Raw genomic sequence first — 18,399 nt, 5'->3', positions numbered from 1 at the left:
TAAGCACTTGAGAGAACACAATACAACAATAAACAGTGACATTCCCTACCCATGATGAGCTTAATTTACTGACATTTGTCTGAGCCATAGAGAGCAAAATTGCAACATCACTTATAGTAAGCATCCATAGATTTTATTTTTTTTTAGTCCAAGTGCTTGCTGTGGGGCAATGAAGAGTAGTGATAAATAGAATATCCAACCAGCCTTCCCACTACCATTTGATGTTTTGGTAAGGAACTGCCAAGCATTGTCAAATGGGTATAGAACATTCTGAATGTAGGTGCTTTAAAGATAAACTTGTCAGCCAAATGGTTCTTATCATTAAAGGTCAAATTAAAGGTTACCCAGTAATAGATGAGCTACCTTGCCAAGGAAAGTGATTACTCAATACGTAAGATTAAAAAAAAAAGAAAATACAAAAAAGGCAGAAATACGAAATATTTGCCCGAGTTCTGCATGGCTGCATGTTGGATAAAAGTAGACCATGAATGATAGTGAGACCACTTGGCTCCTAATAATAATAATGATGATAATAGTGGTATTTAAGCACTTACAATGTACCAGGCATTGCAGTAAATGCTGGGGTGGATACTAGCAAATCGGGTTGGACGTGGTCCCTGTCCCACGTGGGGCTCACAGTCTTCATCCCCATATTACAGTTGAAGTGACTGAGGCACGGAGAAGTGAAGTGACTCTCCCAGGGTCACACAGCAGACAAGTGGCGGAGCCGGGATGAAAACCCAGGTCCTTCTGACTCTCAGGGCCGAGGTCTACCCACCAGGCCATGCTGCTTAGTTTCTGTACAGAAGAGCATATGGTGCCAGGTAAAACCATAGATTAAACCATCATCATCATCATCAATCGTATTTATTGAGCGCTTACTGGGTGCAGAGCACTGTACTAACTGCTTGGGAAGTACAAGTTGGCAACATATAGAGACAGTCCCTACCCAATAGTGGGCTCACAGTCTAAAAGGGGGCTCACAGTCTAAAACCATCTTCCGTGTGTTCGTCCCAACATTTTTGCCAGCCTTTTGGAGCAAGTGTAGCGAGGCATATGGTGACATTTCACCATTCATTCATTCAGTCAGTCGTATTTACTGAGCACTTACTGTGTGCAGAGCACTGTACTAAGCATTTGGGAAGTACAAATCGGCAGCAGATAGAGACGGTCCCTACCCGACAGCGGGCTCACAGTCTAGAAGGGGGAGACAGACAACAAAACAAAACACTAGGCAAGTACTGTGTTACCTCCCTCCCTGGCCACTGCTTTGGCTCCCCCGTCACTCTGGTTGGGGGGAGGCACAGAGACCGGAAGAAGTGGAGTTCTTGCAGGTGCTACGCTAGGTTGGAGGGGAGGTTTTGAACCCAATCCCTGCAGCTCGCGGGGTGGTTTCGAATCAATTAATCAATCGAAGCCTGATTGAGGTCTCTTTCCAGGCGATCGTCAGCACATAGCCTTTAGGGCCATGTGCTAAACCTTGGAAAAAGCGTGGGCCTGGAAGTAAGAGAGGACCTGGGTTTTAATAGCCCCTCCACTAGCTAGCTGGGTGACTTCAGGCAATTAGGTCCCTTTAAAACGGTGTGAACTCATTTTGCAAAAACTGTATATGCCATTTCTGATACCTCCTTTGGCCCAACTTCTCTGGGCCTCAGTTCCCCCAATGGTAAAATGGAGATTAAATGCCTGCTCTTCCACTCCATTATTATTATTATTATTATTGTATTAAGCACTTAGTATGTGCCAAGCACTATTCTAAGCACTGGGGTAGATGCAAGGTAATCAGGTTGTCCCACATGGGGCTCAGTGGAAAGAGCCCGGGCTTTGGAGTCAGAGGTCACGGGTTCAAATGACGGCTCTGCCAATTGTCTCTGGGCCTCAGTTACCTCATCTGTAAAATGGGGATTAAGACTGAGCCCCCTGTGGGGCACCCTGATCACCTTGTAACCTCCCCAGCGCTTAGAACAGTGCTTTGCATATAGTAAGCACTTAATAAATGCCATTATTATTATTATTAATCCCCATTTTACAGATGAGGGAACTGAGGCCCAGCGAAGTGAAGTGGGTAGGAACATCTAACCTGATTCTCTTGTATCAACCCCAGTGCTTAGTACAGCATGTGGCACATAGTAAGTATTTAGCAGATGGTAAGCTCCTTGTGGGCAGAGAACACGTCTAGCGATGGTGTTGTATTGCATTCTCCCAAGCTCTCAGTACAGTGCTCTGCACACAGTAAAGGCTCAGTAAATATGATTGATATTTGGGGAGTTGCCTCTTTCTCCCTCAAGCGCTTAGTACAGTGCACAAGCGCTTAGTACAGTGCTCTGCACCAGTAAGCACTCTGTAAATATGATTGACTGACTGAGAGCTCACCTCCTCCAGGAGGCCTTCCCAGACTGTCCCCTCCTTCCTCTCCCCCTCCTCCCCCTCTCCATCCCCCGCCTTACCTCCTTCCCTTCCCCACAGCACCTGTATATATGTATATATGTTTGTACGTATTTATTACTCTATTTTACTTGTACATATCTATTCTATTTATTTTATTTTGTTAATATGTTTTGTTTTGTTCTCTGTCTCCCCCTTCTAGACTGTGAGCTCACTGTTGGGTAGGGAGCGTCTCTATATGTTGCCAACTTGTACTTCCCAAGCGCTTAGTACAGTGCTCTGCACACAGTAAGCACTCAATAAATGCAACTGATTGATTGATTGATTGACTGACTGACAAGGAGAGACCCTGAGATTTTTCCCTGTCAACATTGCTGGGGAATAGAAATCACTCTGAAACACAAGAAACAGTGTGGCCAAGTGGCTAGATTATTGGTCTGGGAGTCCGAAGGACCTGGGTTCTAATCCTGTCTCCACCACTTGTCGGCTGTGAGACCTTAGGCATGTCATTTCCCTTCTCTGGGCCTCAGTTATCTCATCTGTCAAAGGGGGGGTTCAGACTGTGAGCCCCATGTGGGCCAGGGACCGTGTCTAATCTGACTAACTTGTATCCACCCAGGATTTAGAACAGTGCCCGATACACAGTAAGCGCTGGACAAATGCCATAAAAAAAATCCACTCAGGTGAAGAGGTGATTGTCCCAACAGGTGACAGAAATTCCTTAATGTTAGACTCAGGCCTGAGCATCCCAAGATTACTTCGAACTAGCGGAATCATTTCTAGGCCTTTGAAGCTCCCAAGGGGAAGGGCTGTAGGATTTAGAGGCCTCAAAGGAGAAGCATTCATTCATTTAGTCGTATTTATCAAGTGAGCACTTACTGTGTGCAGAGCATTTGGGAAAGTACAACACAACAATGAAAGGTGACATTCCCCACCCACAATGAGCTTACAGTCTAGATGGAGGGAGACAGACAACAATACAAATAAATAAAATTAGAGGTGTGGACATAAGTTCTGTGGGGGGAAGAGCAAAGGGAGTAAGTCATGTTGATGCAGAAGGGAGTGGGAGGTGAGGAAAAATGGGGCTTAGTCGGGGAAGGCCTCTTGGAGGAGATTATAATAATGGTATTTGTTTAGCGCTTACTATGTGTGAAGCACTCTTCTAAGCGCGGTGGTGGGGGGATACAAGGTAATCGGGTTGTCCCATGTGGGGCTCACAGTCTTCATCCCCATTCTACAGATGAGGGAACTGAGGCACAGAGAAGTTAAGTGACTTGCCCAAAGTCACCCAGCTGACAAGTGGCGGAGCCGGGATTAGAACCAATGACCTCTGACTCCCAAGCCTGGGCTCTTGCCACTGAACCACGCTGCTTTTCTAGTGGGCCTTCAATAAGGCTTTGAAGGTGGAGGGGAGCTTGATCGTCTGTCGGATTTGAGGAGGGAGGGAATTCCAGGCCAGAGGCAGGATGCGGGCAATGTGGCCTAGTGGCAAGAGCCTGGGCCTCGGAATCAGAAGACCTGTGTTCTAATCCCGGCTCCTCCGTTTGCTCAGTGATCTTGGGGAAGACACTCAAGTTCTCAGTGCCTTGGTTAATACTATGAGCCCTATGTGGGACAGGTACTGTGTCTGACCTCATTATCTTGTTTTTTGTATCTACCCTGTTGCCTAGGACAGTGCCTGGCCCAGATCACGAAGACAAAATATTTGCTCCTTCAAAACCAGAAAACCCTAAGTGAATATTAGGCCCAAAGCCCCGAAGGAGCTGTCATTACATGCAAGGTGCAGGTGTTTAATTGAGCCTTTCTGACCTCCCTTGACTTGGGCCGTCACTAGGGGAAAACTGGCTTTCAGATTCATTCGTTCAATCGTATTTATTGAGCGCTTACTGTATGCAGAGCACTGTACTAAGCACTTGGAAAGTACAATTCAGCAAAAGAGACAATCCCTACCCAGCAACAGGCAGATTGCTAACCATTGCCCCCCTTTGCAAAAAAAGAAACAAAACACATCCTGCCTCTGGCCTGGTTCACCCTCCCTCCCAGTGTCTGACAGACAATTACTCTTCCCAACCCCTTATTGAAAGCCCATCTCCTCCAAGAGGCCTTCCCTGCTTATGCCCTCCATTCCTCTTCCACTCACTTCTGCGTCACTCTGACTTGCTCCCTTTATTCATCGCTCCCTCCTCCCAGCCCCACAGCACTTAGGTCTGTATCCATAACGTATTTCTGTTAATGTGTCTGTTTATTATCATATTGTAATACTAATAATACTAATGGCATTTATTAAGCACTTACTATACGCAAAGCACTGCTCTAAGCGCTGGGGAGGTTACAGTGTGATAAGGTTGTCTACAGGGGGCTCACAATCTTAATCCCCATTTTACAGATGAGGTAACTGAGGCACAGAGAAGTTAAGTGACTTGCCCAAAGTCACACAGCTGACAATTGGCAGAGCCGGGATTTGAACCCATGATCTCTGACTCCAAAGCCCGTGCTCTTTCCACTGAGCCACGCTGCTTCTCATACCCTCCCAAGCGCTCAGTACAGTGTTTTGCAAATAGTAAGCGCTCAATAAATACAACTGAATGAGTGAATGAATGAAAGTTCAGCTTAGATTGAGAGCCTTCACTCAACTACTAAGACCCCGCACACCAGAGCCTCAGTTTCACCCAGGGAAAGCCTGTGAGGTGTCTGATTTTAGAAGGCTGAAGTGATTCCAGGTGCCCAAAATGGCACCAGTGGCTTTTAGCACAGTGCTTGGCACACGGTAAGTGCTCCGTACATAAAATCAATTAAGAATAGTAATAATAATAATGATGGTATTTGTTAAGCACTTACAATGTGCCAAGCACTTTTCTAAGCACTGGGGTGGATACAAGGTAATCAGGTTGTCCCACGTGGGGCTCATATTCTTAATCCCCATTTTACAGATGAGGGAACTGAGGCACAGAGAAGCCTTGCCCAAAGTCACACAGCTGTGGGATTAGAACCTGTGACCTCTGATGTCTGATTTTTGAAGTCCTTGAGCTAGACGATGGTGGATCCCCAAAAGTCGGCCCCGTGCCTATATGTGCAATCCTGCTTCTTTCTGTTGCTATGCTGGAACCAGTCCTCGTTTGCTTGTGGCACTTTTTCATTTTAGAAGTAGGCGGTTTTTACTTAGCTAGACATCAAAGGTTTTTCCCACTTTTTTGTGGTTTCCATATTTGCCCTCATTTAAAAGAGGGACCCGTTTGAAAGAGAGGCTCACTCTTTCTTATGGTGCATCGTAAGCAAATACCCCCCTCTAGAGTTTTTTGACCAAAACCCATAAGAAAAAGTAAGGCCTGATTCTTAACCACGAGGCATCAATTATAGAATTCTTAACCAAGTGCTGGGCCGAGTTCGGCCTTTGTTATTGTATTTCAGTAATTGATGTCTTCCTGCACATGACCGGCTTTTGGGCTGGAATCAGTCAGCTGGTCATTCAAATTTATTGAGTGCTTACTGTGCAGAGCACTGTCGTAGGTGTTTGGGAGAGTACAATAGAACAGTGTAGCAGATACACTCCCTGCCCACAGCAATCTTAACCATTCTTGGTTCAGGAGTTAGTCGCCAAGGCCAAATTTTTTGGCTGCAGTAGTCGTGGTGAAAGCATTGAACACAGTCCACGAAGCTGAAGGCCAGTTTTGATGGTGATGTTGGTTTGGAGAGCACATTCTGATGACCTCGTTAGGAATCTGGAACTCAGCTGGCCATTGCACCTGTGCCCATAATAATAATAATGATGGCATTTATTAAGCACTTACTATGTGCAAACCACTGTTCTAAGTGCTGGGGAGGTTACAGGGTGATCAGGTTGTCCCACTGGGGGCTCACAGTCTTAATCCCCATTTTACAGATGAGGTAGCTGAGGCCCAGAGAAGTTAAGTGACTTGCCCAAAGTCACACAGCTGACAATTGGCAGAGGTGGGATTTGAACCCATGACCTCTGACTCCAAAGCCCGTGCTCTTTCCACTGATTCCCCGTCCGTGGTTTTTTTTTTTTTATGGCATTCCTTAAGCATTTACTATGTAAGCACTGGGGTAGACACAAGGTAATCGGGTTGGGCACAGTCCATGTACCTTAAGGGGCTCATAGTCTTAATCCCCATTTTCCTGATGAGGTTGCTGAGTCCCAGAGAAGTGAAGTGACTTGCCCAAGTTCACATGGACAAGTGGCAGAGGTGAGATTAGAAGCCAGGCATTATGACTTTCACGTTCTAGGATTGTGCTTCTTCCATGATATCATCCTGCTTTTTTTTGGGGGGTGGGGGGTGGGGGATAATGTGTTCAGCACTTACTGTCTGCCAGGCACTGTACTAAGCGCTGCCTTGCTGAGGGAACCCATTTGTGACCAGGAGGTTGTGATATCTAGACTGTGTGCCTGTTGTTGGGTAGGGACCGTCTCCATATGTTGCCAGCTTGTACTTCCCAACTGCTTAGTACAGTGCTCTGCACACAGTAAGTGCTCAATAAGTATGATTGAATGAATGAATGAATGTCGGTGACAAGGACCCGGTGTGTGGAACAGCCCTAGTTATCCCCTCCGATTGACGTTCTTCAGTCACTGGCTGAATATAATCATGGTACTTGTTAAGCATTTACTATGTCCCAGGCACTGTACCAAGCGCTGGGTTGGATAGAAGATCATCAGATGGGACACAGTCCGTGTCCCACGTGGGGCTCACAGTCTTCATCCCCATTTTACAAATGAGGTCACTAAGGCACAGAGAAGTGAAGTGATTTGCCCAAGGTCACACAGCAGACAAGTGGTGGAGCCAGGATTAGAACCCATGACCTTCCGACTCTCAGGCCCGGCCCGGGAATCAGAGTATGAATATAAACATGAATAGAGCTCCTGATGAAATTATTTCATAGACTGCATCCTAGATACAGGAGCAAATCAGTATTCAAGAAAATAGTAATAATAATGATGACATTTATTTATTATTTATTTATTATTTATTTCTTGAGCACTTAATGAGCACACAGCACCATACCAAGTAATAATAATAATAATGATGATGGTATTTGTTAAGCGCTTACTATGTGCCAAGCACTGTTCTAAGTGCTGGGATAGATACAAGGTTATCAGGTTGTCTCACGTGGGGCTCACAGTCTTTATCCCCATTTTACAGATGAGGTAACTGAGGCCCAGAGAAGCTAAGTGACTTGCCCAAAGTCACACAGCTGACAAGTGGCGGAGCCGGGATTAGAACCCAAGACCTCTGACTCCCAAGCCCTTGCTCTTTCCACTGAGCCACGCTGCTTTTCTTAAGTACCTGGGAGAGTACAATACAATAGAGTTGGTAAGATCTTGAGAATGTGTCTTCCAGCTTTTCTTTATTGTACCCTCCCAAGCCCTCAGTAAAGTGTTCTGCACACGGTAAGCGCCCAATAATTACGATTGATTTGATAGACACATTCAGTTGCCTGCGAAGAGCCTACAGGATGGAGGGATAAAATGCTCTGCACATATTAAGTGCTCAGTAAATACCATTGATTGAGTCTAGTGACGCTGATGGTAGAGTGCTCTGACAGACCAGTAGATGACACCTGTATTCTAATTTTTTAATAATAGTCATGGTATTTGTTAAGCGTGTACGATGAGCCAGGCCCTGTACTAAGCTCCGGATTGGGGGAAGTGTCCTATTCTCCTTGATCAGTTAAATAGCCCTCGCCTCCTCTCTCTAGCCTGGAAGTTCCACCCACTTCATAGCTGACAGACCTTCACTCCTTCCACCTGCAGAGTCTTATTAAAAAATCCCACCTCCTCCAGGAGGCCTTCCCTGATTAAGCCCTCCTTTCCCCTACTCCCTCTCCCTTTTGCATCACCTATTCACCTGGATCTCTCCTCTTTTAACACTTGATATTCACCCCATCCTCAGCCCCATAGCATAAGCACTCACAACAGTGCTTGGCACATAGTAAGCACTTCACAAATACCATCATCATTATTATTATTATTTATGTGCACATTTAATAATAATAATAATAATTTTGGTATTTGTTAAGCGCTTACTATATGCAAAGCACTGTTCTAAGTGCTGGGGAGGATACAAGGTGATCAGGTTGTCCCACGGGGGGCTCACAATCTTAATCCCCATTTTACAGATGAGGTAACTGAGGCACAGAGAAGTGAAGTGACTTGCTCAAAGTCACACAGCTGACAGTTGGAGGAGCCGGGATTTGAGCCCATGACCTCTGAGTCCAAAGCCCGTGCTCTTTCCACTGGGCCACGCTGCTTCTCCAAAGATGGTGGGAGGTGAGGGGAGAAAGGGGAAATGAGGCTGTTTAGTTTACTGGTAATCGCCTATTCTTATTTTAATCTTTTAGAGAATGTCTGAGTGTATCCAGATCTCATTTGCGGTTTGTAGAATTGGCATTTACACGGTAAGCAATGTGTGTTTCTGCTGTACCAAACGTCATTCCAAATAGGGCAAAAAATTTCATTTGAGGCTCTGCTGAATAATACTCAGTTGGGGGTATTTGTTAAGGGCTTACAATGTGCCAAGCACTGCACTAAGCGCTGGGGTGGATACAAGGTAAACCGGTCGGACACAGTCCCGGGCTCACAGTCTTAAGTACGAGGGGCAGTGGGTGTTTAATCCCCATTTTACAGATGTAGAGACTGAGGCGTGGAGAAGTTGAGATTTTTCCCGTGGTCCCACAGCAGGGAATAATGATAATAATTATTATGGTTTTTTTAAACACTTACTATGTGCCAGGCACTGTACTACGCGCCGGGGTGTATACAAGCAAATCGACTTGGATGCGGTCTTTGTCTCATGGGGCTCACAGTCTCAACCCCCATTTTGCAGGTGAGATAACTGAGGCTCAGAGAAGTGTAGTGACTTGCCCAAGGTCACACAGAGGACAAGTGGCGGAGCTGGGATTAGAATCTGTGACCTTCTGACTCCCAGGCTTGGGTTCTAATTACTACACCATGAGGGAAGTGGCAGAGCTGGAATTAGAACCCAGAGCTTCTGACTCTCAGGCCCGGGCGCTTTCCACTAGGGTAAGCTCAAATCTCAGTCGTCCTACCCCAGACCCAGAAGGAAATGGTGTACTGATATTGCTCAACCTAGATTTTGGTTTTAGTGATTTGGCCATGAGAGAGAGAGAGAATGTTTATTTACAAAAATGTGCAAATTAATTTTGAGACTTGCCTTTTTTTTTTTTGAATTGACAAGTGCTAGTGTGTGGGGGGAGGATTTTCAGACGTGTTTCTTGCAGTGTCATTTTGGGGTATTGATAAGTGTGTGAATTGTAGTTCATTTCAGGGCACCGTTGGTGTGAATATTGGAAAAGTTGGCTTTCTTTTCTATCTTGTGCTCTTTAAGACAGGACAGTTAAACCAGGTATCTTTTAATAAATCCACACAGAAATCCCAAAAGCCATAGATTATTTTACAAGCATGAAATTATATCTAAAAAGATAATGCCTAACAACACAGTGCAAATGGTAGTTATCAGCTCCTTGAAAATCAAATAAAATGAAGCCGAGAGCTTTCAGGTGACATTTTTAAGGTCAAATGGTGAATCGGTGCAATAGTTTCCAAGTAGAACGTCACGCGATCCGATTCCTTGACCTCTCCAACTCAGAAGAATGTTAACTTTAAAAGCGTAAAAAAAAACCCCTTAGTTCATGCTAGAAGAGTTCTTCGATAAAGTTCTTAGTTAATGAAAATTTCAAAAGGCAACCTGGACACCTTGGCTTATGCAGTCAAGGACTATTGTCAGATACATAATGGCCACCTTCTGAGAATTTCAAACTGTTTTACCTGATTTGAATTGCCCCCGTTTACCTCTCTTCCCTTTCCGCCTCCTCCTCCCTCTCCTCTTCTTTCTCCCTTCAAATTCTGTCCTATAAAATGCACAAAAACCATGGCTATTGACCAGAGGGCTCATCTTTCTGCACTCGCCCATGCATGGAGTCAGTAGCCACTGGTGCACTCCTTGGTCACTCCTTTCTGAGGAAGGAAGTGTTTTTTTTTTTTTTTTTTTAGACGTCAAGGGTGAGGAAAACATTCAGAAAGCAGAAAACGATATGAGTTAAAAGGATGAGAAAGAGCCAGGAGTGTGGAAGGAACAGTAGTTGAAAGCAAAAATTATCTATCAGTCAAATCAGTGGTATTTATTGAGCACTGTTGGTGTGCAGAATAGTGAACTAAGCACTTGGGAAAGTTCAGAGCACGAGTTCTGACGATGATGGTATTTGTTAAGTGCTTACTGTGTGCCAGGCACCGTTCTAAGTGCTGGGGTAGATACGAGCTGATCAGGTTGAACACAGTCCACGTCCCAAATGGGATTCACAGCATTAATCCCCGTGTTACAGATGAGGTAACAGAGGCCCAGAGAAGTGAAGTAACTTGCCCAAGGTCACACAGCAGACAAGTGGCAGGCAAGTCACTCCCAGGCCCGGGCTCTATATACTAGGCCACGCTGCTTCTTTACTAGGCCACATTGCTTTTATTTTGATTGTGTGGTTTCTGCTCCTTGGGCTTACAACATTGTCACTCAATCCATCCATTGTTTTTGCTGAGCATTTACTATGTGCCGAGCATTGTATTAAGCGCTTGAGAGAATACAGTATAACAGAGTTGGTAGCCAAGTTCCCTGCCCACAACGAGGTTACAGTCTAGAGGACGAGCCTGTGGTTACTGAGCCCCCTCTCTCCCCATGCCTTCACCGGTCACTGGTGTTTGACCTTGGGAAAGTCACCTTATTCATTTATATTAGCGTCTTTCTCCCCCTGTAGACTGTAAGCTTGTCATGGGCAGGGAAGGTGTGTGTCTGTTGTTACACTGTACTCTCCCAAATGCTTAATATAGTGCTTTGCACACAGTAGGCACTCACTAAATATGATCGAATGGATGAATGAAACTTACTTGTCTGTTCCTCAGCTTCCTTAACCGTGAAATGGGGATTTCCTATCTCTTCTCCCTCCTGTCCCTCATAAGGCTCCCAATCCAAGCAGGGGACAGGGCCTCTATCTGACCTAATTAACTTGTTATGTATCCCAGAGCTTAGTACAGTGCTTGACTAATCGTAAGCGCTTAACAAATACCACAGTAATAATAATAATAAGTACTATTATTAGGCTTTTTAAATAGCATTTATTAAGCACTTACTATGTCCAAAGCACTGTTCTAAGAGCCGGGGAGGTTACAAAGTGATCAGGTTGTCCCACGGTGGGGGCTCACAGTCTTAATCCCCATTTTACAGATGAGATAATTGAGGCCCAGAGAAGTTAAGTGACTTGCCCAAAATCACACAGCTGACTATTGGCAGAGCCGGGATTTGAACCTGTGACTTCTGACTCCAAAGCCCTTGCTCTTTCCACTGAGCCACGCTGCTTCATGCTGTTGTTGTTAATAACCTCCGGTGGAAGAAATCAGAGACTGGGCTTTGGCCTATTTGCCTAGTAGGGAAAATTCTAATGCCATTAGTTTTTTTATTAAAAAAGAAATTATGTCCATGGCAGATGGACTGTGGAAGTTTTTCTCCTGAGCGTCACCACTGTGGAGCGTTGGATCAGATATTATCATCTCCCAAGGGCACAGGCGAAATGGACTTGTATGGTCATATCGAAAGTCTGAAGGGAAGAAAATAGTAGTGCTCCAAACCCAATGTTTTGTACCCCTAGAATCAATTTCAAGTATCTGCTACAAGTCAAAACTCACCTGTGCTGGGCAGCAGTGGTACAGGAGAGAATCGAGGGTGAAATCTTGAGTTTACTGCGCGGCAAAGGCGATGGTCAACCACTTATGGATTTCTTACCAAGAAAATTCTCTGGATCCACTACCAGAACAATTTCAAATGGAGGTGGGGCATTCTGAGAGAGATGTGTCCGTGGCGTCGCTATGGGTCGAAGACGACTCGATGGCATAAGACAAGACAAAAAGTTCGAAACAGAAACAGTCCACTAAAACTGACACATTTAGTTGGGAAGATCTTTCTTTTCATGTTTTATCAACAGAGAGGCACGTCCTAGAAGATAGCACACTCTCTCAGTAGCACCATCTTCTGAACACGGAGGCGATTTGTCTTTAAAACAAGGACAAAACAGCAGGACTAGGGCATTTGTAATATATATTTTTTTAAAAAAACCTTTTTGGAGGCCTTTCAGGGACGTGGAGTTGTGCTGGGTTGGCCTTAATGCTTGATGCTCTTTCTGTTGCTTGTTGAATTACTAGGCCCTGTGTGAGAAAGTGCCCTTAAAAAATAACTTTTGAACTGGTCCTACAATAGAGGCTGTTGTCCAGTGAGTCTTCTGCACTGAGACCTTTTTTTTTTTTTTTTATGTCTTTTACCTTTTGTCTGGGCAGGCTGCTCAGAGTTCCCTTCAAATCCATCCAGACACTTCAATGCTCAGCTTTATCCTTCCTAGACTTGTAGGCAAGTAGCTGTCCAGGTAGGAGGGGTGCAAGGGTTTAGTTTAGTGGGGTTAAGCACTTAGTACAGTGCTCTGCACATAGAAAGCGCTCAATGAATATAATTGAATGCATGAAAGGGTGGCAGATATATCTGTTCCCAAGCGCTTAGTACAGTGCTGTGCACACAGCAAGTGCTCAATAAATGTAATTGAATGAAATAAAGGGTGGCAGATGTATCTGTTCTGTTGTATTCTCCCAAGCACTTAGTACAGTGCTCTGCACACAGTAAGTGCTCAATAAGTATAATTGAATGAATGAAAGTGTGGCAGATGTATCTGTTCTGTTGTTCTGTTGTACTCTCCCAAGGGCTTAGTACAGTGCTATGCATACAGTAAGCGCTCAATAAATGCAGTTGACTTACTGAGTGTTCTAGCAGCTCCCTGTTTGATCGTGAGCCATTCATCTGGATGCTATGACAGATAATCATAATAAAGATGGTATTTGTTAAGCGCTTACTGTGTGCCAAGCACTGTTCTGATTGCGGGGGTAGATACAAGGTAATCAGGTCATCCCACATGGGGCTCACAGTCTTAATCCCTATTTTATTAATTAATTCATTAATTCATTCAATCATATGTATTGAGTGCTTACTGTGTGCAGAGCTCTGTACTACGCGCTTGGGAAGTACAAATCGGCAGCATATAGAGACGGTCCCTACCCAACAACGGGCTCACAGTCTAGAAGAGGGAGACAGACAACAAAACAAAACAGGTAGACAGATGTCAATACTATCAGAATAAATAGAGTTATAGCTATGTACACATCATTAATAAAATAAACAGAGTAATAAATATGTACAAATAAAATAGAGTAATAAATATGTACAAATATATACAAGTACCGTGGGGAAGGGAAGAAGGTAGGGCAGAGGGAGGGCGGGGGGGGTGATGGGGAGGGGAGGAGGAGAGGAAAAGTTGGGAGGGGAGGAAAAAATGTAAAATCATTTTACAGATGAGGGAACTGAGGCACAGAGAAGTTAATGTCTTGCCCAAAGTCACAGAGCTGACAAGTGGTGGCTAGTTAAGAATCAGGTTAGCATGCACACTGAGTAGCTGAGATCTCTTCTGCCTCAGTCAATCAATGATATTTATTGAGCTCTTTCTTTATGCAGAGCATTGTACTAAGCTCTTGGAAGAGTACAATACAACAAAATTAGCAGCTGTGTTCCCTGCCCATAATGAGCTGATAGTCTAGACTTTCCCAAGTGCTTTGTGGCTGTGAATAGGCCCTCCTTGTGGCTCTTTCATTAGTATAAGCTCCTTGCCATCAAGGGATGTAGCAATCAACTCTGTTGTATTGTTCCTCTCCCAAGCGCTCGGTACAGTGCTTTGCACACTGTGAGCACTCAATAAATACCATTGATTCATTGGTCCTCACATTCCCTTGGCTATGAATAGGCCCCCCCCATGTGGCTCTTTCATTAGTGTATGAGCTACCTGAGGGCAGGGGACTGGATTCAGTGACCTGGGTTCTAATCCCAGCTCTGCCACTTACATGTTGTGTGACTCTGGGCAAATCACTTCACTTCTCTGGGCCTCAGTGACCATATCTGTAAAATGAAGATTGAGACCATGAACCCCTTGTGAGACAGGGACTGTGTCCAATCTGATTAGCTTGTATCTTCCCCAGCGCTCAGAACAGTGCTTGGCACATAGTAAGCGCTTAACAGATACAACTGTTTTTATTATTGTCTCTCTTCTGTCTAGATGCTTTCCTCCTCCCCTGGGGTAGTTTCCTGTCTGTACCCCAGTTACTTCCCCTGACCCCCAAAGAATGACCCTGCTGTTTCCCATGGTAACCCTACTAACCATTCCTCCTCATCACCTCTACTCCCCAGATCCCTGTTTGTTTTTATTTTCATCCAGGCACTACCTAGCACTGGGGCTGGTTACGAGCTAATCAAGTTGAACACAGTCCCTTTTCCACATGAGGCTCACAGTCTTAATCCCCATTTTGCGGATGAGGTAACTGAGGCACAGAGAAGTGAAGTGACTTTCCCAAGGTCACTCAGCAGACAAGCAGCTGATTAGAACCCAGGTCCTTCCAACTCCCGGGCCCGTGCTCTATCCACTAGGCCATGCTGCTTCTCCTCAATTCCTGCTCTCACTCCTGAACTTTGAGTTTTGGTGGGGTTTTTTATTGGTAGCCATTCTTTAGGATAGGAAAATGTTTTCTGTACAGTGCCTTGCACGCAGTGGGCGCTTAATAAATATGATAGGAGTCAATTTGCACAATAATAATAATAATAATATAAAAATGTTCTAGGTTGCATATGCAGACTGTTTCAATATCTTTAGGATTTTGCCCATAACGGACAGGCATTTATATCATTTTTGTATTGTGCTGAGCATAATACTAAGTGTTTGGGCAATTAATTTTAATAAATAGTCAGAAAATCAGTGGCACTTAGGACGTATATGTTACACTTTGGAGTAGCTACAAGAAAATCAGCTCAGATAATAATAATAATAATAATAATAATAATAATAATAATCGTGGTATTTTTAAGTGCTTCTTATATGCCGAGCACTTTATCAGCTCTGGAGCAGATAGAGGATTATCAGATCCCATGTAGAGCTCACAGGGTGAGTCGGAGGGAGAATAGGCATTGAATCCCCATTCTGCAGATGAGGCAGCTGAGGCCCAGAGAATTTCAGTGACTTGCTCAAGATCACATAGCACACAAGTGGTGGAGCTGGGATTAGAACCCAGGTCTCCTGACTTCCAGGTTCTCGCTGTTTCCATTAGGCCTCACTGGCCTGGATAGTAATAATAGTAGTCATGATAATTATTAATCTCTTCTTGGGTGCAGAACACTGTACTAAGCACTAGAAACAGTATGTCTACAAAGTAGTCAGATTGGACAAGGCTGTGACTGCCATAGGGCTCATTTAAACGATGATGATGATGATGATTATGGTATTTGTTAAGCGATTACTATGTGTCAAGCACTGTTCTAAGCACTGGGGTAGATACAACGTTATCAGGTTGTCCTATGGGGCTCACAGTCTTAATCCCCATGTTACAGATGAGGTAATTGAAGCCCAGAGAAGTGAAGTGACTTGCCCAAAATCACACAGCTGACAAGTGATGGAGCTGGGATTAGAACCCATGACCTATGACTCCCAAGCCTGGGCTATTTCCACTAAGCCACGCTGGGTAGATACAAGGTAATCAGGTTGTCCCACATGGGGTTTACAGTCTTAATCCCCATTTTACAGATGAGGTACCCGAGGCTTAGAGAAGTTAAAGTGGCTTGCCCAAAGCCACACAGCTGATAATAATAACGATGGTATTTGTTAAGCGCTTACTATGTGCCAAGCACTGTTCTAAGCGCTGGGACACTGTTCTAAACACTAATAAATGGTGGAGCGAGATTAGAACCCATGACCTCTGACTCCCAAACCCCGTGCCCTTTCCACTGAGCCACACTGCGTCTTCTGCATGGGACAGGGACCGTGTCCAACCTGATTAACTTGTATCTCCCCCAGGACTTAGAACAGTGCTCGACACATAGTAAGTGCTTAACAAATACCATAAATAATCTGCGGTATTTATCGAGCGCTTTACTGAACATTTACCTCATCTGTACAGTGGGGATGTATTGAGCTGGACAGAACCTCATACTAAGGCTGTAAGCGCCTCTTCTAGACTCTAAGCTCCTTGTGGGCAGGGATCTTGTCTACCAACTCTATTGCTTTGTACTTTCTCAAGGGTTTAGTACAGTGCTCTGCACATAGCAAATGCTCAATAAATACCTTTGATTTAGTAAGTGGTTGGAAGAGTACAGTAGAGTAACTAGCCACTTTCCCTGCCCTCAAGAAGCTGACAGTCTAGCAGGAAGAAATGGCAGTGTAGCATCAGTTGGTTTGTCGCACCATTGCACGCGTATGGAATTTCACCAGTAGTGGACACCCCTTAAGATCAAAGGGACAAGTGGATGTTTATCTGTATATAATCTTTAATTCATTTATTTATCTACATTAATGTCTGTCTCCCCCTCTAGACTGTGAGCTCGTTGTGGGCAGGGACTGTGTCTGTTGTTATATTGTACTTTCCCAAGCGCTTAAGACAGTGCTTTGCACACAGTAAGCACCCAATAAATACGATTGAATGAATGAACGAACGGACACGGGTGCTAGGTGCACTCATCTTTTTCTATTTAGTGTAAATTTTCTCGCTGTTTTGGTCCCATCTGCCTCCTCATTGGGAGCAAATTACTCAACATTCTGCAGAAAACAATTCGTTAGAAAATGCGTACGAATCAAGTGAACCTCTCATTTCCTCAGCGTGCCCCAAATCATTCTGATCCTGTAACTTGTCTCACGGTTTATTTTGGGACCTGAGCTGTAAAATTGTTAAATTTATCAGAAGGGGAATTATAGCCAAGATCAGATAACCTTGGTTTCTGGCTGGAACAGGGTGAAAAGTCATTCTTCAGGATCACATAGTTTCTCTGGCCATTAAAGGAGATTTCCTTTTCTGAATACTGCTTTTCCCTCCCAATTTCTTCCATATCTAGTGTGGTAAAAGTCTCTCAAAATGCGTGGCCTTGGGAAAAAAAACAACAACCCCCCAAAAGGACTTTTGGAAATTGCAGCAATGGTAGTCAGTTGATTAGAAGCAGTGTGGCTTAGTGGAAAAAACACGGGCTTAGGAGTCAGAGGATGTGGGTTCTAATCCCGATTCCACCACTTGTCTGCTGTGTGACCTTAGGCAAGCCACGCAACCTTGTTGTCATCCTCGACTCTGCTCTCTCGTTCACCTCACACATCCAGTCCGTCACCAAAACCTGCCGGTCTCTCCTCCACAACATCGCCAAGATCCGTCCTTTCCTCTCCATCCAAACCGCTACCTTGCTGGTTCAATCTCTCATCCTATCCCGACTGGATTACTGCATCGGCCTCCTCCCTGATCTCCCATCCTCCTGTCTCTCCCCACTGCAGTCTATACTTCACTCCGCTGCCCGGATTATATTTGTGCAGAAACGCTCTGGACATGTTGCTCCCCTCCTCAAAAATCTCCAGTGGCTGCCCGTCAACCTACAAATCAAGCAAAGACTCCTCACTCTTGGCTTCAAGGCTGTCCATCACCTCGCCCCCTCCTACTACATCTCCCTTCTCTCCTTCTCCAGCCCAGCCCACATCCTCTGCTCCTCTGGTGCTGCTAACCTCCTCACTGGGCCTTGTTCTTGTCTGTCCTGCTGTCAACCCCTGGCCCACGTCCTTCCCCAGGCCTGGAATGCCCTCCCTCCGCACATCCGCCAAGCTAGCTCTCTTCCTCCCTTCAAAACCCTACTGAGAGCTCACCTCCTCCAGGAGGCCTTCCCAGATTGAGCCCTCTTTTTTCTCTCCTCCTCCCCATCCCCCCCCACCTCCTTCCCCTCCCCACAGCACATGTATATATTTGTACAGATTTATTACTCTATTTATTTTGCTTGTACATATTTATTATTCTATTGATTTTGTTAATGATGCACCTATAGCTTTAATTCTATTTGTTCTGATTATTTTGACACCTGTCTCCATGTTTTGTTGTGTTGTCTGTCTCCCCCT

At 44.8% G+C, this 18,399-nt stretch overlaps 1 protein-coding gene across 1 annotated transcript in view; it reads left to right on the top strand.

Annotated features, from left to right (window-relative positions):
- Positions 1-18,399, top strand: part of ARL15 (ADP ribosylation factor like GTPase 15) — a 440,798-nt gene that overhangs the window by 21,544 nt on the left and 400,855 nt on the right. The window contains exon 2 of the mRNA XM_038765618.1: positions 8,743-8,799. Within this exon, the coding sequence (XP_038621546.1) occupies positions 8,743-8,799 (57 nt within the window). The remainder of the gene's footprint in view (positions 1-8,742; positions 8,800-18,399) is intronic.

The sequence above is a fragment of the Tachyglossus aculeatus genome, chromosome 23, assembly GCF_015852505.1.
Source record: "Tachyglossus aculeatus isolate mTacAcu1 chromosome 23, mTacAcu1.pri, whole genome shotgun sequence".
Taxonomy (NCBI): domain Eukaryota; kingdom Metazoa; phylum Chordata; class Mammalia; order Monotremata; family Tachyglossidae; genus Tachyglossus; species Tachyglossus aculeatus.
The sequence above is the reverse complement of the archived record's forward strand: the minus strand, read 5'-3'. Positions and strand labels throughout refer to the sequence as shown.